Source organism: Trichoderma harzianum (assembly GCF_003025095.1).
Source record: "Trichoderma harzianum CBS 226.95 unplaced genomic scaffold M431scaffold_21, whole genome shotgun sequence".
NCBI lineage: Eukaryota > Fungi > Ascomycota > Sordariomycetes > Hypocreales > Hypocreaceae > Trichoderma > Trichoderma harzianum.
The window spans coordinates 352410-370324 of record NW_020209269.1 but is presented as its reverse complement, the minus strand read 5'-3'; the positions used below and the strand labels follow the sequence as shown (position 1 = coordinate 370324).

Here is a 17915-nt window from a genome sequence, read left to right as displayed (position 1 = left end):
GAGGAGAGAGACGAGAGAAAAAGGATACATTAGACCCAGGGCGACGGGTCAAGCAATAAGCCCCGACTCTAACCTTATCCTTGCCGTCTAGCAAGCCACTCCAAGTGACTGGACATATTCTCTTTTGTCAAGACGCTTCCTCTTTGTACTCTTTTTCTAAACAGCCTTCTTGGCATCAAAGAAGGTTGCAAACAAAGATTAAAGTCGACATGACGGTCTCTGGAGATTCCAACCTTACCAACGGCGCCAGCAGTGCTGCTGCCAACGGTGTAAATGCTGCCAGTGGCGCAAAGCGATCGTGGGAGGAGATCGGCGCAAAGAAGCGCAGCGAGCTGCAAGCCTCTATACCCAAGGAATGGCGCATCCCAGAGAACTTGATGCCTCCGGAATCACAAGACGATGTGACAGGCTGGCCTGAGACGTCTGGGTGGTTCACGGAGGAAGAGTTGGCCATCACCAACTCGACTATTGAAGAGCTCCTCTCCAAGTTGGCGACGGGCGTTTTAAAGTCGGAGGATGTTACTCTAGCATTTTGCAAGCGAGCAGCTGCAGCGCACCAGCTTGTGAGTTTCTTCCTATCGTCTCTATTGTTTCCCTTTTTTCTTCTATTATATTCTCTTCCTAGTTCTGTGCTCACACCAGTCTAGACAAACTGCCTGTCCGAAACTTTCTTCGATCGCGCCATCGCCATGGCTCGCGCTCGAGACCAATATTTTGCGGAAACAGGCAAACCAATGGGCCCTCTACACGGTCTTCCTATTTCGCTCAAGGACAACATCAACGTCCAGAGCGTTGATTCTACAGTGGGCATGGCGGTGCACGTAGGCGATCCAGCCAAGGCAGACGCAACGCTGGTAGAACTGCTAGCGGAAGCTGGTGCCGTTTTCTATGTCAAGACAAATGTGCCCACGGCCATGATGATTGCTGAGACGGTAAACAATGTCTTTGGGCGCACTTTGAATCCGAGAAACAGACAGACGACTAGCGGTGGTAGCTCTGGCGGAGAGTCTGCGCTCATTGTCATGAAGGGCAGCCCCGTTGGTGTTGGATCAGATATCGGTAGGCGCATCATTTTCCAGAGTGCCAACAATAGGGACGAAAGAATGCTTTGCTGACATACAACAATAGGTGGTTCGCTTAGAATCCCGGCTGCCTGTACAGGCATCTTCACACTTCGCCCCTCGGGCGGCCGTTTCCCTGTACGAAACTGCAGATCCGGCATGGCGGGACAAGAAGCCGTTGCATCTGTCAATGGCCCGTTAGCCCCGACTCTGAACGGTGTCAAGCTCTATAGCAAGGCCGTGATTGACGCCCAGCCCTGGCTTAGAGACCCCAAATGCCTGCCGATTCCTTGGAGAGAGCCAGAGCTTCCTTCAAAGCTCCGGATCGGCGTCATGTGGCACGACGGCATGGTCCAGCCTACAGCTCCAGTGGCTCGCGCGCTCAAGCACACAGTCGCCAGACTCAAGGCTGCTGGCCATGAGATTGTGGAATGGGATCATGCTGACCAGGAAGAGGGGTCCCTGTTGCTGCAGCGCATGTTTGTAGCTGATGGCGGCAGGACTATCAAGTCACAGCTTGAGCCAACTGATGAGCCCTTGAGGATCGAGATGGCTTCCTATGGCGTTGCGAGGGAACTCGGCACGGCGGAGATGTGGAAGCTTCACTTGGAGAGGACCGATTTCCAGAACCGCTACTTGGATAGATGGAATAAGGCTGGCCTTGACGCTCTGTTGCTGCCGACAGTACCATTCAACACAGTGAAGAGCGGAACGTTTAAGCACGGTATGTGATCATTTACCCTATCTCTTGTGCATGCATTTTATATACTGCTTGCTAACGATAAGATGAACAACAACAGTTGCATACACTGGTGTCTACAATGTGCTTGACTACTCTGCCGTGTCATTCCCAACCGGTTTGAATGTAGATCGAAGCATCGATGTTCCCCGGGAAGATTACACTCCGCTCAGCAGCGAATGCAAAGACCTTCACGAGACTTGTGCGTATTATCCTTTTACTCTGGGCGCTCTGCTATTCATACGATGCTAACTAGTACAACGTGTAGATGACGCCGATCTGATGCATGGGCTGCCGATCAGCTTACAGCTTGTGGCGCGGAGGTTGGAAGAAGAAAAGGTTCTGGCCATGACTGGGCGGGTATTAGAAGCTTTGGCTGCGTAAGAATTAAGATTGCCTACCTATTCAGAGATGCTTCTGTCATGTAACATATAGTACAAATAAATTAAAGCAGCGAAAGATATAGCAAGAATTGTTTAACGAGGTAACACCATTCATGATTCATCGTTTGCGAAGACAATGTTTTAAATAATACCATTCTCAACGCAACTCTCTCTTTTTTTTTTCGTGTCTCCTATCTTCATGTGTCTGAAAATTTTCGTTTCCAAGGTTCCCAAATTGTGATTATTTGCTGCGTGTACCTACGTGTCCATATAATCCAGCCTACGCCACTCGCCATCAACACAAATCTCATCACACTCGTTCAAACTTATCCAACTTTTCCACGCTCTGATGATGCGCTTTCTTAGCCTATATATCTCTTCTTATGTATACGCAATATAGGCCATACTTCCAGTCAGGTACATACAAAGAGCTTATCAGCAAAGTCTTTGGCCCATGTACCATTATCCACCACATCAATACCTCGTAAAGAAGGTCGACTCACGGTGAACCGGCTCGGTAGATGAGACTGGCGAAAATGACTACGTATAAATAGATCTATAAGATCTAATTTGGCTCGTGTATCACTTTTGATCCTTTGGGGAAATATGCGAATCCAAGTGTGGCACAGCTGAGTGCGGCAAACTGCGTGGATCAATGATCAAACTATCTGAAACTACCACCGGGGCTGCAGCCCATCGATATACGAATCCTGCTAACAAACTTAAAAGAAAGAAACGAGAAGCTCCCAATTGCTCTCAATATCCACGTAGTCGAATGATCACGAGACATTTGGTAGTCCATCGGTGTCAAACGTCAGCGCCTTGAGGAGCAACAGGCCTTTGCCAGGCAAGTTCCGCAAGTCTCGTCAAAGCTTCTCCATGGAACTTTACTGCTTCACGCATCACCGTTTGAAGTTCATTAGTTTGAGCTTCAAACTTCTCTTTCTCCTTTCGCTCGAGGTCCTCCCGCGTCGCTGCAAACTTCTCCTCTATTTTTTTCTCGAGGGCGTCTTGCATCGCTTCAAGCTTCTTGTCGATCATCTGCCGGAGATTTCCAATCGTGCACCCACAACCAACTCCTTCAGCAATCTGTCGTTCAGAGACAGCGTTCGCCAGTTGCACCTGTACAGCCATAGGATCAAGGCGATCCTCGTTGTTAGTTTCGGCGACAGGCAAAGAGAGGCATTCAGCGCCTGTCACCTTTGTATGCGTTTCTTTGTCTTTTTGGAGATTTCAGCTTTATCACTCATGGACGTCGGGTGATCCTCCTCAGGAGCAGCAGGTTCGGCAGGCTCTGCACCGTCAATCGTGAAATACTCATGTGTATGGTCGTTGAGGTCTGTCGTTTGGAAGGCCGTGCGGATAGTTGCCAGATAAACCTCGGGCAGGGCAGTGCCGTATAACGTCTTGAGGATGATGAAAATGGGCCACGACGGAGATATGTTTAGTTTCAGGCTACAATGTTCGGCTCTCATAAGGGGGTGTAGCAATGAATTCTTTTCCGCCTCTGGAGGTATAACGTATTGGAGGCGTTTTATCATAAATCGCATTCCCTCCTGGTCGGCCCGAGATAAAACAGTGGCTTGGGAATGATATGCCTTTATACACTTGATGCTGTCTTCCCACTCAGGGTCTCCTTTCTTAACTTGCTGCGGAGGTTTACCCCCGATGCGTCGTACAAGATCTTTATACGACAGCATAATCACCGGCTCGTGTGTGTCCTTTTTCTTTCTCGTGGAAGGCATTGTGGATGGATGGATGTCGGCGGGCGAACTGCGAACTGCTCAATATTGTGAGACAGAAGAAAAGAGAGAATACAGAGATGGAAGAGCTTGGATACATACCTAGGTCATAGATATTCTTACCGAAAGATACTGGTGGTTGAGGCGCGACCCAATGCCACAACGTGAGATGGAGAAGAGGAGAACAAAAAGCGAGGCCGGGGAGAAAGCAACGTGATTCTCTCTCCGTGAAGAAAAGTTTTTTAATAGGCAAAAAAATCAGATGGAAAAGCCAATCAAGCACCACAGTTGTGAGCAGCGCGTTTGACAGGTAGGGAAGTGAATGGTGCCGCACAATCACAATTGCTGCGGCAGCTTGCGGTTGCTCAAAGCCGTTGATCTTCAGAGTCATGTAGTTGCTTTGAATACGGATTCGTTGCTTCAGTTTGTTTGTTTCTATGTATCCGTATTATCATTTCATCTTCCAAGAATCCAAAGTACCAGCTTCATGTTGTCCAATTCAGCTCGCCTGCAAGAGACGCCGAACCTCGCCAGCAATGGCATCACCAGCCTCCTTTGTCCCGGCCTCACCCCCCATATCCTTTGTCCGAATGCCGAGTCCACCCCCCTCTTTTGAATCGAACACTGTCTGAACAGCCTTTTCGATGGCCGCCGCCTCGTCCACAAGCACGCACGAGTACCTCAGAAGCATCGCCAGACTAAGGATTTGCGCAACGGGGTTCACGATGCCCTTGCCAGCAATATCTGGCGCACTTCCATGCACAGGTTCATAAATGCCGTTGCATTTTCCCTGTCCTGGAATACCGGAAATGCTCGCACTCGGCAGCGTCCCAAGGCTGCCCACGATGCCACCCGAAATGTCGGACAAAATATCGCCAAAGGTGTTGTCCGTGTGAATCACGCCGTTGAAGCCGCGCGGGTTCTTGACCATCAGCATAGCCATGCTATCCGCAAGCTGATGGCGCAAATCAATGTCCGGAAACTCTCTGTCAAAGATATCTTGAGTTACTCTGCGCCAGAGTCTCCCGCTGGCAAGGACATTTGCCTTGTCGGCACTCCACACAATGGCCGGACCATCGCCGCCTTTGCCATCGCCATTCTTTCCGAGGATCCGAGCCACGGCGGCCGATACACGAGCACAGCGCTCAACCTCTCGGGGCTCGTATACCCATAGATCTGATGCGACTTCGGGCTTCTCGACTTTGTCGCCAAAGTATGCGCCACCGCAGTTTTCTCGGACAACGATGAATTTGGTGCCCTTGACGATGTCTGGCTTGAGAGGCGAGGCTTCAAGTAGGCTCGGGACCAGAATTTCACACGGCCTCAAGTTTGCAAATGCATCCAGCCGTTGTCGAAGTCCCAAAATGCCAGCCTCTGGGTTGGGAGAAGCGTTTGCCCACTCTGGCCCGCCCACGCTGCCGAATAGCACGGCGTCACTTTTGCTGGCCCTGTCGAGGACTTCTTCTGTCACGGGGACTCCGTGCTTGTCGATGCTGCTGCCGCCAACGAGGTCGAAAGTGCGCTCAAACTTGAGATTTGGCCGGCACTCTTCTACGACGTCGAGGACTTTGAGGGCTTCGGCCATGATTTCGGGGCCGACATGGTCGCCCGGGAGAACGAGAATGCGAAATGTCTGAGCCATTGTGTAGGGTAGTTGTTGACTTTGTTAAGATGGCAGTTTTGAAGTGAAGTAATGAGTGACAATGACGATTCCCGGTCGTGACTTTTTGCTGCTTTTCTCTTTCGTTGCAATAATAGAAGGCTGACTTGCTATTGAACGGCCGTCTTACATCACATTCTAGGCCTATGGTTTCCAGTTCCTCACCGGCCCTGATGTCAGCGTTCCTCCTGATCCGAGATCGGCTCTTCAAACGAAATCCTCCATCGCGGCTCCAATACCCATGCCAATCAAGTGGTAAGTTCCAGTGATCACAGGAACCAGCTCTAAGATAATTCTTACTCAATCCATCATCGTCCCGCAGAGAACCAGAACTAATAAACCCCCCGGACAACCCCGCATCCGCGGAGAGGCAAAAGCAGACGCCCCTTCAACAAGCTTCTCCACACGGCCGGCTTTAACCACGAGTTCCCCTTGGTTAAAAGGCAAAGAGAATGGCCCTAGCTAGGCGGATCTAAATTGGCTCAAGGGACGCCGCACTGTATACGGATTGACATGTTGAAGATGAACCACTTGTAGGTCACGGCAACGAGAGGGGTTCACTGTCGCACATGATGTGATATCAGACAAAAAGTTTTGCATCTACAGCTCTCACTTTCTCTTGTTGGAGATCTCTGTCTTTACTTATTTCATTTCTGTAAACTTACAAGCGCCTCTATCATTACAATCCCTCCAAGCAAACATATAGACAAAATGTCATCAGAACGTCTCGCGGGCAAGGTTGCCATCGTCACTGGTGCCGCTTCCGGCTTCGGTAGAGGCATTGCCACGAAATTCGCCCAAGAAGGAGCCAAAGTCATCGTCGCAGATCTCTCAGAAGACGCCGGAAAGCAGGTTGCCTCTGAGCTCGGCGGTGTCTTTATTCGCACCGATGTCACCCAAAAGGCCGACTGGGAAGCCGCATTGGCGCTGGCCATCAAGGAATATGGACAGCTGGATATTGTTGTGAACAATGCCGGTGCATCTTACTCAAACAAGGCGACGGAGAATGTAACGGAAAAGGAATTCGACATGTGTATGAATGTCAATGTCAAGTCCATCTATATGTCGACACAAGTCGTCGTGCCGTACTTGCTCAAGGAGAATCGCCCGGGAAACTTTATCCAGATTGCATCAACAGCTGGAATTCGGCCTCGCGGTGGCTTGGCATGGTACAGCGCCTCCAAGGGAGCTGCCATTACTGTTACCAAGGCTCTGGCTTCTGAATATGGCCCCAAACAGATTCGATTCAACGCCGTTTCTCCAGTAGTTGGCGTCACTGGAATGTGAGTGCACATGAAGGCCGTCATATTTACGCTCTTTACTGACTATTTCATGATAGGACCAATCTCTTCCTGGGATCTACAGATATATCTACCTTTGTGGCGACGGTTCCTCTTGGCCGACCGTCAACACCGGCAGACATTGCCAACGCTTGCTGCTATCTTGCTAGCGACGAAGCCGCATTTATTACGGGAGTGAATCTTGAGGTGGATGGTGGACGATGTGTATGATAAACTTATCTAGTTGTAAATAACCTAGTCCTTTGTCACACCGACTAGACATTAAAATAAAGTGATAAATTGTCAATGACTGGTGTTTTATCATAAGTGAACACGTTTTAAGGCAACGTTTCCTCTCTCAAGTTTGACGATGAAATGGTAGTCAATACCTTCTTCCAGCATAGAAGGGTATGAAAGCCTGAGACTTATCAAGTCACTGTAAAGCCATTCAGAGAATCCAATCACGTAAAGCATAGCAACCTGCTGAGAAAAAATTTGTGGAATCACATCTATATTCACAACGCTATCTACAAGCCTTCAATAGTAAATGTGCCACTCTTTGTAATCATAAATTCTTCAATCGCCACATCCTTTCCACTTTCCTTGCCTGAGCCGCTTTCTTTGATGCCTCCAAAGGGTGCCTCTGCGGAAGAGTTGTTTCCAGTGTTCTACACAATTTCACATTAGCCATGATTCTCCAACATCGTATCGACCATGTAAAATAACTTACCAAGCCAACCATACCTGCCTCTAGCAGCTCAAAGAGCCTCCAAAGTCTGTCCACATTCTTTGTAAAAGCATAACTAGTCAGACCCATAGCGGTGTTGTTTGCCCTTTGAATAACTTCTTCTTCTGTATCAAACACCGAGAATCCGAGAAGAGGTGCAAAAATCTCATCTTGGCTCATGAGCATGTCGTCTGTAACATTTGTCAAGACGGTAGGCGCCATGAAATAACCTCCGCTACCTGATGCATCTCGCTTTCCAGTACCAAATACCAGCTTTGCCCCCTTGGCCAGAGCATCTTTGGCCATGTCTTCAGCTCTATCAAGACTCCTTGGAGTGGTAACTGGACCGAGAGTGGTGCCCTCGGCCATGCCATGGCCCATCTTCAACTGAGACGTAGCATTGACAACGAGGTCGACAAACTTGTCATACACGCCTCGCTGAACATAGACTCTGTTTGAAGAAACGCAAGCTTGGCCTGCATGTCGCCACTTCAGTCCCATGAGTTGTCCAAGCGCCTGGTCAAGATTGGCATCGTCAAAGATGATGAAAGGACAATTGCCACCAAGCTCCATGGTAGACTTCTTCAGGTTTCTTGCACATAGGCCCGAAATGATCTTTCCAACTCTAGTGCTGCCGGTGAAAGTCACCTTCTTAACCAGTGGATGCAGACAGAGTGCCTCAGCTAGCCCTGGTGTTCCCTCCAGGCTTGTGGTAAGCACATTGAGCGCGCCTGGAGGAAATCCAGCCTTCAATGCAAGTCGAGCCACAGACAGGGCCGTGATGGGCGTCTCAGGAGAAGGCTTGACAATCATGGTACAGCCAGCAGCCAGAGCCGCGCTCGCCTTTCTGAGAGTCAAGGCTATGGGGAAATTCCAGGGCACAAGAGCAGCAGCAACGCCAACGGGCTGCTTGATCGTGACCGCTCTCCGACCTGGGATCGCTGAGACAATAGAAGATCCCTGAACCCGTTCTGCCTCGCCTACAAACCACCAAGTAAATGTGGTGGCGTAGTCAATCTCGCCATAGGCTTCCGCAAGAGGCTTCCCCGTCTCGTGAACCAGAATCTTTGCTAGGTCATCTCGTGCAGCGATAATCTCTTGGTGCCATTTCAGCAATGTCTGCGCTCTCTGTCTAGGCGTCCATTTGGAGTAGCTCTGGAACGCCCGGTGTGATGATTGGACTGCAGCATCAACGTCTTCTTCGCGACAGTCTGGACATGACGCCCAGGCCTTTCCGGAGCCCGGATCGACGACCGCGAAGCGCTTGCCTGACTTGGCAAAAACAGACTCTCCATCAACAATACAATCTAGCTGGCCGAGGCTGGAGTCGGCCAAAGTAAAGGGAAAATCGCCGTCCATGATCGATACTGATTGTGAGAAATACTGCAAAGGTGCTTTTGCGTGCAAGAACTGAGTAACGAACAGTGATGGATACTTTTCAACAACTCAAAGCTGGCGATTCAATTCACAACAAACTCGCTTTCTACCACCAGGTTCCTTGTAATGTCCCATCTGCTCTCCATCTCCCCACGAAACATCGAAATCCCATGTCACCAATGCGGGGATGGTCCGGAGAGGCTTGTGGCACGCTCCGTCTTGTCTCATACAGTGCGGGTCAGTCTCTAACTCTGAGATTCTCGGTGGCACAAGCCGCCAGCTAGCCATAACAAGAAGGCAATCTATCATCAACTTTTTGTGGTTTAGAAAATAGCGATGGCTTCAGAATCTCTAGCAGCGGCTGTGGCGTCCAGGGTTGCGATGGTCCGGATTTGGCAGCCTTCCCTGATAGGAGATTTATCATTTGGATACCCGTGAATGCAGATGTTACTAGTAGATGCTGCTGGGGCGATCGTTGTTACCGGAAACTTATTTTGTGTTCTAGAGCGAGGTCGGAGATTGCAGCTAGATCGGCCAACTTGCCTCAACGCCACGTTTTTGCATCACAGGAACAGTAGAGATTATCGCGATGGCGGCTGACTGCGGCTGACTGCGGCCTATCCGTTCTATTTTCCCATGCCAAGAGAGTCTAATCACCCCTATCCATGTATCTATGCGTCAAGATGTACGTTAAGCAACCATCTATACCAGTAGCCGTTTATTGCTTCCTTCAAGTCATGCCGTTATCGGTCTCCCCAAATTGCCCATCAAGCAACCGTGTAGCTGACGCGGCTGATGCCTTTGCTCCTCCCAATCTTCTTCACCGTCGTTGCGCCGCACAGGTCCGTCGTGTCGACGTGTGTCCCTCCGCAAGGATAAACCTCAGCTCCTACAATGCGCACCACGCGAAACTTGGTCTCGCCGGGAGGCAACAGGCTTCGGTCCGGAATCAAGCGCTCTAGACCCTCTCGTCGGAAATCGTCTTCGGTCCAAAAGTCAATCTCTACCGGCATTGCACGGCGAAGATACTCGTCGACTCGGTCCTGGATCGGCTGCTTCCATTTGCCCTCGATCAGACCGCGAAACTCGCAGGCAGCGCTGTCGGGGAAGTGAGAAGCTTTGAGTTCGTCGAAGCCCTCGATTTCCTTCTCGAGCAGATGCCTCACGGCTGATCCGAGAACGTGGCCTGCAGTGTGTAGCCGTGAGTAGAGGAGGCGCTTCTCTGCGTCAATCGCCTGCTCCACGACATCGCCTGGCTGAAGTTTTCCTGCCGTTGAGGGATCCTTGAAGCGGCCTAGATGCAGCACCAGACCATCGTTTACAACGTCCATGCGTGCAGCCCTGATGTCGATAGAAACGGGAGCCTGGCCTTCCTCCGATGTGGTTGCTGAGATTGTGCCTTCATCAGATGGCTGGCCGCCACCCTGCGGATGGAAGATGGTTTCCTTGGTCACGACAACGTAGTCATCGTCGCCAGCGTCCTTGAAAATGGCGCGGTTTTGCTCTTCTACCGCAGCGAATGGTCGTATTGACAGCAACTCAGTCTTTAAAGTGAGCAGTTTTCCGTCATGGTGAAAGGCCAGGTGAGTCCCGGTTGGCTTGTCAGAGGCCATCGTTGATAGTTGTCTCGTAATTTGCGTCGTTCTGTATGAGGTTGTGCAGATATATCGCCGTGTTCTCTCCACCAGGCCTCGACACAGCCTTGCTTTGTATCCAAGATATACTTCGTAGAGCATTTCAGAACTTGAATGAGGCGCGCCTTTCGATTCGATGTTTGATTTGACAAGTTTTAGTGGGGGGCTGCCGCCCTATTGGTTTGTGGCTCATGGATTTATGCTATTTCCCGAGCAATTTATCCTGACAAAGGCCAACTTGAGGCTCAAGGCCGGGATTCTTCATGTTGATTGGGCTGAGATCAGAGCTTTGACTTTTGTATATAAAGAGAGAAAGAGAGATGATGATTTGACTGCAGGTCATAGCTTTTCCCATACCTGTTTCGCTCTGGGGTGTCAAATGCCGAAAGGTTCGGCTTGGAAATTAGCGTCTGAACGTTTCATTGATGGCGTCTCGACCCACTCAAAGAAGCATCAATGCTTTTGACATGTTCTTAAACAAGTAGTAAAATGAGAAAAGGTTTGTTGTTTGGGATATATGAGGGAACATGAGCCTGGAGAGAATAATTGCGTATTCTCAAAGATACTCGGGGACAAATCGTTAAGTGCCGGATGCAAGACATATCACAAGTCCCGCTCCACAAAGGATGATTCATGCAATGCCTCTTCCTTCATCTAAGCAATTTCTCGAATATTGAAGTCTTATGATCCTGCAGCATTTGCTCGATTGTCACTATTTCATCCAGGTGTAATATCACTTCATTTCTCACCTCGATGGCCTGTGCAGGTATCATTCCAACAACCCCCCACGTACACGTATCTGCATGCAAGTTCTACAGGTCAAAGGAGCCAGCAGACTAGCCTACATGACCGCTACTGTACCACTGCCACACGGCAGCGAGAAGCAACAAGCATACCAAAAGCGGTTGAAAGGCCGTTGGTGCAGCAGCTGTGGAACCCGTGAAGTCGGATTTGAGCATCCTTTGAGTCTACCGCCGTCGATAACCCTGTCCGGGGCGCCATCACAGATATTCTTCTACCAATAAGGATGTGCAGAACCTCCGAATGATCCTAGGGTTTATTCGAGATGCATCGGTGTCCATAAAAACTTGACAACACGTAGGTGCCTCGCTTAATTGTACTTGCAGCAAAAACAGCACTGGATATAAAGGCAAAACTCTTGACGTGCAGCAGACGGAGTGGTCAACAGCATAATCGTACATGGACGGCGGCGTTCGTATTCCGCTGACGCAAAAGGAATGCAAGAAGCAGACAAGCGAGTTCGTATGTTGATCAGAAGGATTCGTATGCGCACTACACATCACATCAGAAACGCCTGGTATTAGAAAGAGCTAACGTAAAAACATGAAGAAATGGCTTGAAATGAAAAAGGGTGTCATCGCTTTTCCCCATCCAATGGCTTCCTTGCCCACACCACTTTTTGATTATAATATGCGTGAAAGTTTTTCGATCTGACATCCCGCCGCAGCATGCTGATGTACACCAAAATCTCCTCTCGCGTCCACCCCAGCGTGTTTGCCATGAAGACGATGTAGCCCTCGACGTCTCTTTCGAGGACCATCTGTGCGACTTGCCCGAGCTCCTTCAGCTTCGGGTCCTTTGCCCAGCCCCCTATCGGCATCTGCAAGTTCAACACTGTTAGCCGTGACATGATCAATATTTTGATTATCAAGGCGTCGACGTACCTTGAAATTGAATTCTTGAATGTCGACAAAGCCGGCTGCCTCAATTGACTTTCTTTGTGTTTCGTCTTCGACAACAGTAAAGGATCTCCCAATCTTTTTCCCTCCGGAGATGAAGAACTTGCCCCATTGCCCCATGGGACAAGTCTCCGTGACAGTGCCATCATCGCTCGTCATGATGGCTGAAGTCTCCAGGCTCTCAATGTAACCCCCTGGTCGCAGTACGCGATATGCTTGCTGCATCAGGGCATCCCAGTCTTGAATGCTGCCAAGGAGCCACCGCATATGCACATAGTCAAAGTCTTGGCTGCGAAATGTCCAATCCTGCGTGCAGTCCTCGATTTCACTATTTTATTTGTCAAATGAGTCATCTTGTATGGACAGATATGCCGGAGTGGAAGGTATCTGCAGGAAATGACAAATATGCTGTTGGTATAAACTCACAATTGGAGATTGGGCGGTACCCACGTTGGCTGAATGGGGGAAATGTCGGTGCCAATGATCTGAGCATCGGGATATTCATCGGCAAAGTCACTGCAGAGATGTCAGTATACAAGTCATGCAGCGCGGCCGCCGTGGGCATTAATTCTCACATAGCCCATATTCCTGTGGGAAGAAGAAGGGGAAAAGTCAGCTTCAGGAAATAAAGAACGGCGTCAGTAGAATATTGTAAATGAGCAACTAACCTGTGCCAGTGCCTATATCAAGAGCTTTCTAATCGCGAAGGACCTTGTGTCAGTTTAATCGTATCCAAGTTGCACATTGACATATTGGGGAGCGCGGTACTGACTTTGATATTTTCCTTAACCAATGGAGCCATGAGGAGCCTGTCCCCCATTGCCATAGTCAAAGCATGATGACTATCGTGCACACTAATCAGCTCTGGTTCCGAATCGCGTCCATTTGACTGCTGTATGGTGGTTTGATAGAAGCATTATTAGCGTTGCCACACTCACTTTATGTCCAGCGATTCATTCGCCGCCTCGTCGTTGGACTGCCTGTTCCCAGATGCCCAAAGTCAGTATCCGTCTTCCGAGCTGCTACTCAATGCCTCATAGAGGTTAGACGCGTCCACTGACCAGTACTGCGCTGTGCCGGTTTCGCCATGGAACCTTCGCCCGTGAATCTCTCGATACTGTAGAATGCTAGAGGTGATCGAAGCAGTTGAGCTGCCAGCATCAGAACCAAGCGCAGAATCGCCGTCGTCGTCGTAGTCATCGTCTTCGGGCCGGTTGCCTTCTCGCTGCGAAACCTGTTTGCATAAGTTTCCTTGCCTCACGATTCTCAGAATGCACTAACCTCTCGCCAATGGTCAGCTGGGAGGATGCCTTCCGCCGCGTGCTCTTCCTGTTGACTGCTTCCACCAGCCGCTCCTGGAGGGCTTTGTCCGGGACTCTTATCCATGAATTCGTTGATACAAGCGAAACGCGTTCTTATTCCGACTATCCCTCTCCTCTTTCTCTTTTCCAGTTTCTCTTAATAGTCTCCTCCTCGTTGATGCTCAGTTGGTCTCCCTAGTCTCCTTTCCGACTCTCGTTTAGGCGCAATTGAACAAGGAGCAGGCGAGAGTAAAACAGCTGAGCAGCTAATGCTCAAAAGATGGTTAAACCAGAATATATATGGTAATTCGTAACCTTGCACGCGCTCCATACAAACACTACAGCCGCAGGAGCAAACACCGCCCAGCCCGGAGTCCGCCAATGACGTCCCTCGTTGTATGACTGCAGAGCGTCAAAACATGTGCTTCGTATGCAGATGAGCAAATGGTCGAGTAAGCATATGTAGTTTACTTGCAGGCGCGTGCGTCGTGTCGCGCAGTCAGTCCTAGGTCTCGTCCCCCCAGAAAGCCTCGAGTTTCCCCCCGTCTTCAGTGTCCAAACATACGAGAAAGCCGCAGCTAGGGTCGCCGATGCAGTACTGATGCAGCCTTGGCCTGGCTTCGGTTGCGTCGCCAAGCAAAAAGAGTTCAGGCACTTGTCTGGCTTCGCTTGTCAAAACAGGCGCGCCTGTCACTTATCCGATCGAGCCGGCCAACAGTTGGTTGCTCATGCTGCTGTATGTACATGTATGTGCGACATCAAACCAACGGGGTTAAGGAGAGGAGTGTGAAAAGAGGGCCAGCCCGCATGAAAGACGGCGATGAAGATGATTGAAGAACGGCTGAGGGTGGGATCGGCGTGGAGCCGGGGGTCGATGACAGAGGGTGGGGAAGAGGAAGAGGCCGACAAGCAGTTGTTGGCTTTTAGCAGCTTTTCAACGCACAGCGACGGAGCAGTTGTGTTCTAGCAAGGAGTGATCGTATTACGGGGAGATGATTACGGAGCTCATGTACGAGTATGCTCACTTCGCAGTAGCATTGACGGCTGAGCTAGCTGGGAGAAAAGCTAGTCGGACGCTGGTCCTCCCGTCCCGCTGCCATGCATTTGTCTCTTCTGCAGATTTCGGGTTTTATTCCTGAATCGATTCTGCTCTTTCTCCGATCCCTTCCCTGTCTGGAGGTTAAAACAAGGGGGATGACGAATCCCAGTTCAATCTCTAGAGTGGCCGCTACTCACCGATCGTGAACAGTGGCCATGTGCTGGGAGGCGCTTGAGTTTGCAGCCGGTCACGAACAGACAGAGACAATTGCTGAAGTTTACTGGAACTACAAAATGGGGAACCACAGACACGAAACAAGTATGAAAGAGTTGTTGACTGTTTAACCAAGACTCTCTTCAATTGCGAGTTCTTCAGTGCAACACCAAGATTCGTGTTTGCTCACTCTCTCCCCTCTTCTCTGTCTCCAACATGCGACGAAATGAATGCTCACCAGATCAGCAAAAGCTTAGCACCCACACCAATGCAACGTGTCGTTCTCTGGCAGGTCTTTGCTAGCCTTTGTGACCCGTCGCGCTAGAGACCGGAACTCCCAGCTTGCATGGCCGCAAGTTCTTGAGCATGTCCGGAGAGGAAATCGTTGTCTTCGTGGTTCCCACACTCTTTCGATGGGGTGACACAGGCGTCCGGGTGGTTGAATTGAATCGGGCGGTTACACAGCATCATCGAGGCGTGACGCAATGCAACAGCCAAGGCGTCGTCAAAATTAAATTGCAGTGAATGAGATCAATCTCTCTTAAATCTCCTTTGGCGACTAACCCATGTTGACCGCTCGCTAGAGGGCGCCTGAATAGGAGAGTTGGACGCCACCGACTAGCCCTACCCTCCCCCTCACTCTCATGCATAAACTCCCAAAATACGTGTATCATGCAATCAACTCGCGTACTCGAGTTTAGACGGTAGGTCCAAGATGATCTCTAAGCGCCTTTGGCGATACGGATGGAAGAAAGGGAGGCAATTCGAGTTCCATAGCCTCGATAAACCAAGAAGCAGCTGCATCTTTACATCTATAACTAAAGCATCGTCAACAAGGACGCGTCGAGATGAGCTATCACGCTTATAAAGTGGAACATAACCCTTTGCCTCGCTATGCTTGATCACGCATTGACAAACTACAAACTAGAATCGAGTCATCAGTCACACGATATGGGACACGAAAGCTCTGAATTATACCATAAGCATGGTGATTCTCTATTGGTCTAAGCCTCTATATCGTCTACATTACATTATCATTTCGGTTCTTCACGTCAAGCTTCCCTCTGGGGGACTCCCATATTCCGACAGAGTAATACATATTATCGATCCACAACTCGCTGTCACCAGCCCATTACTGTGAGATAATCTTGGTTGCCTCCGCCATCTGATCGGGATCAGCCAGCAGCTGCACTGCGAGCTGAGCCTCTGCTCTGGCCACAATCTCCGTCTGAGCGTAGGCAAAGTCGGTGTTGGCCAAGGCCTTGAAGAGGGGCTCGTGGTTGAAAGCGCAGCCAGCACCCGAGAGGTTTGTGCAGATACCATAGTTGGCGTGAAGGACTGCCTTGGCCGCGCTAGTCAGGTTGTGAGAAGCGTTGAGAACAGGATCCTGCACCCACGAGGCATCGGTTGAGGCGGGAGCAAAGGTGCTGACGGGGAAGTTGGTCAGTCCATAGTCGGCTCCTCCAACGATGCTGACAAACTGGTCGCCAAGGAAGGGCGTCACCTCCAGAGCCGGGTACTTGACATCGTGAGAGACGCTCTTGGGAAGAGTTCCGAGAGCAGCGCTGACAAAGTTGGCCACGGTGTTGATATCAGTGGTGAAGCGAGTGCGCATGTCAATGGTGATGTCGAGCTCGGTGGCGGTCGTGTTGCTGGGGAGGTAGAATGAGACACCAGCAGTGTTCTTGAGGGCGTTGAAAGTGTTGACTGAGAGCACCAGCGGTCCCTTGGTTGCCTCTGAAGCATGGCCACCGGGTCCGTTAAACGTCAGGGCAACACCATCATCATCGTTGGCAGCGGAGAAGGTGACATTGGGATAGGTTGAGTCAAGGATGCCGGAAACAGTCTTGGTGACGGTATCAAGGTCCGAGCCAGCAACACCAAGCTTGATGATAGTCTGGACAATGTTGGTCGCGTAGACGCCGACATTCTCAATACCAACGGCACTAGAACTAGTTCCGGGAAGTCCACTCAGGTTTTGCACAATGTTCAGGGCGCTGTATGCGTTTGCAACGGCCTCGGAGTGCGTGCTGCCGACAAAGGTAGCAAAGTAGTTGAGACGGGCGTTCATGGGCTGGATGGCGCTCGTTGTGGTTGGGTGAGCCATCAGCCAGACGTCCGAGTCGGCAAAGGCGTTCAAGTTGTTGAGCTTGAACTTGCCAGCGGCGTTCTCCTCGTCAGGGGTTCCGATGACGATGATGCGGCCGGGGATGTTGAAGTGTGCCAGCGCCTCACTGGCAAACTTGGCGGCTGAGATGCCGTTAAGGGCAATGAGGTTGTGGCCGCAGGCATGGCCAATGCCGACCAGAGCGTCGTACTCGGCCAGGAAGCCGACGGTAGGAAGATCGCCGGCAAAGCCAGCAGGTCGGTTGTCGAACTCGGCCCTGAATGCGGTAGGGAGGCCGGCATAAGCCGATCCGTCTACAGTCCAGCCGGCAACCGAAGAGAAGTAGCTGACAATCCGGTCGTGGGCGTGAGTCTCGTCCAAGCCAACTTCGGGATCATTCCAGATCTGCTGGCCAATGTTGAGGAGTGTTGGCCAGTTGGTGCTTGAGCTCGACTTCAAGAATGCTGGAAGGCCGGACAGGTCAACGGTTGACTGGGCCACCGCTCCGGCGGCAGCCATGAGGACTGTTGAAGACAGATGCATTTTGCTTTGCAGTTTGAGACTATCAAGAGGATGAGGGCTTGATTATTGCTGCTGCTGCTTCTTCTACTTCTTTTCCCAAGAACGGGCGAGATCTACGCCTCCTTATATACTGATCAGGACCCTCTATTCCAACCTCTAGCAAAAGGTTCTTCCCTCTCTCAATGGATCTCCAACTTGACAGCCATGGGGTACAAACAAGGCTCTCCTGACTAGCCATTGCATCCAAGCATCCTCCGCGGGTCCCACGCCACGTCTATCCGCCATTGGGATAGGCGTGCGGATAGTACCACTGCAAAGATTGCTTATACCCGGCTCAATTGCGTGTCTCACCACTCTTACTTGAGCACTAGAGGTCTACCCCCAGCCGGTCCAAGTATATACCGAGGTGATGCCGTCTCTTGGCGGACCC

The 17915-nt window shown here is 50.5% G+C and overlaps 8 protein-coding genes across 8 annotated transcripts; 2 read left to right on the top strand and 6 right to left on the bottom strand.

Moving 5' to 3' along the window:
* Positions 1–209: 209 nt before the first annotated feature.
* M431DRAFT_98474 (hypothetical protein) lies at positions 210–2184 on the top strand (the record flags this gene model as incomplete). Its single annotated transcript, XM_024925053.1, has 5 exons — positions 210–563; positions 648–1059; positions 1129–1785; positions 1862–2002; positions 2069–2184. 5 exons carry the CDS (start codon positions 210–212, stop codon positions 2182–2184), a joined length of 1680 nt encoding a protein of 559 aa, XP_024768731.1.
* Positions 2185–3194: 1010 nt separating this feature from the next.
* Positions 3195–4211, bottom strand: M431DRAFT_320805 (hypothetical protein). The gene is made up of 2 exons (XM_024914298.1): positions 4028–4211; positions 3195–3956 (listed from the first exon to the last, which is right to left on the bottom strand). The coding sequence occupies exon 2, from the start codon at positions 3926–3928 to the stop codon at positions 3380–3382; it is 549 nt and encodes a 182-aa protein (XP_024768730.1). The 5' UTR covers positions 3929–3956; positions 4028–4211; the 3' UTR covers positions 3195–3379.
* A 69-nt stretch (positions 4212–4280) lies between these two features.
* Positions 4281–5810, bottom strand: M431DRAFT_513328 (hypothetical protein). Its single transcript, XM_024920000.1, has one exon. It carries the CDS (start codon positions 5565–5567, stop codon positions 4425–4427), a length of 1143 nt encoding a protein of 380 aa, XP_024768729.1. The 5' UTR covers positions 5568–5810; the 3' UTR covers positions 4281–4424.
* A 486-nt stretch (positions 5811–6296) lies between these two features.
* Positions 6297–7096, top strand: M431DRAFT_98783 (hypothetical protein; the record flags this gene model as incomplete). Its single annotated transcript, XM_024925084.1, has 2 exons — positions 6297–6868; positions 6925–7096. 2 exons carry the CDS (start codon positions 6297–6299, stop codon positions 7094–7096), a joined length of 744 nt encoding a protein of 247 aa, XP_024768728.1.
* Positions 7097–7351: 255 nt separating this feature from the next.
* M431DRAFT_513325 (hypothetical protein) lies at positions 7352–9223 on the bottom strand. The gene is made up of 2 exons (XM_024919999.1): positions 7596–9223; positions 7352–7533 (listed from the first exon to the last, which is right to left on the bottom strand). The coding sequence occupies exons 1-2, from the start codon at positions 8949–8951 to the stop codon at positions 7393–7395; spliced, it is 1497 nt and encodes a 498-aa protein (XP_024768727.1). The 5' UTR covers positions 8952–9223; the 3' UTR covers positions 7352–7392.
* A 305-nt stretch (positions 9224–9528) lies between these two features.
* Positions 9529–10970, bottom strand: M431DRAFT_513324 (hypothetical protein). Its single transcript, XM_024919998.1, has one exon. The coding sequence runs from the start codon at positions 10580–10582 to the stop codon at positions 9737–9739; it is 846 nt and encodes a 281-aa protein (XP_024768726.1). The 5' UTR covers positions 10583–10970; the 3' UTR covers positions 9529–9736.
* Positions 10971–11978: 1008 nt separating this feature from the next.
* On the bottom strand, positions 11979–13689 carry M431DRAFT_10454 (hypothetical protein; the record flags this gene model as incomplete). The annotated part of the gene is made up of 9 exons (XM_024911550.1): positions 11979–12224; positions 12289–12631; positions 12730–12819; positions 12879–12891; positions 12972–12999; positions 13076–13145; positions 13242–13283; positions 13365–13537; positions 13585–13689. The coding sequence occupies 9 exons, from the start codon at positions 13687–13689 to the stop codon at positions 11979–11981; spliced, it is 1110 nt and encodes a 369-aa protein (XP_024768725.1).
* Positions 13690–15988: 2299 nt separating this feature from the next.
* M431DRAFT_500705 (hypothetical protein) lies at positions 15989–17482 on the bottom strand (the record flags this gene model as incomplete). Its single annotated transcript, XM_024917941.1, has 1 exon — positions 15989–17482. The coding sequence occupies one exon, from the start codon at positions 17480–17482 to the stop codon at positions 15989–15991; it is 1494 nt and encodes a 497-aa protein (XP_024768724.1).
* Positions 17483–17915: the final 433 nt, after the last annotated feature.

Coding starts and splice junctions, on each gene's coding strand:
- M431DRAFT_320805 (XM_024914298.1), bottom strand. CDS start 3,928: ATGCCTTCCACGAGAAAGAAAAAGGACACACACGAGCCGGTGATTATG.
- M431DRAFT_513324 (XM_024919998.1), bottom strand. CDS start 10,582: ATGGCCTCTGACAAGCCAACCGGGACTCACCTGGCCTTTCACCATGAC.
- M431DRAFT_513325 (XM_024919999.1), bottom strand. CDS start 8,951: ATGGACGGCGATTTTCCCTTTACTTTGGCCGACTCCAGCCTCGGCCAG. Junction 7,534..7,595: donor AGGCAGGTATGGTTGGCTTG/GTAAGTTATTTT, acceptor GAAATTGTGTAG/AACACTGGAAACAACTCTTC.
- M431DRAFT_513328 (XM_024920000.1), bottom strand. CDS start 5,567: ATGGCTCAGACATTTCGCATTCTCGTTCTCCCGGGCGACCATGTCGGC.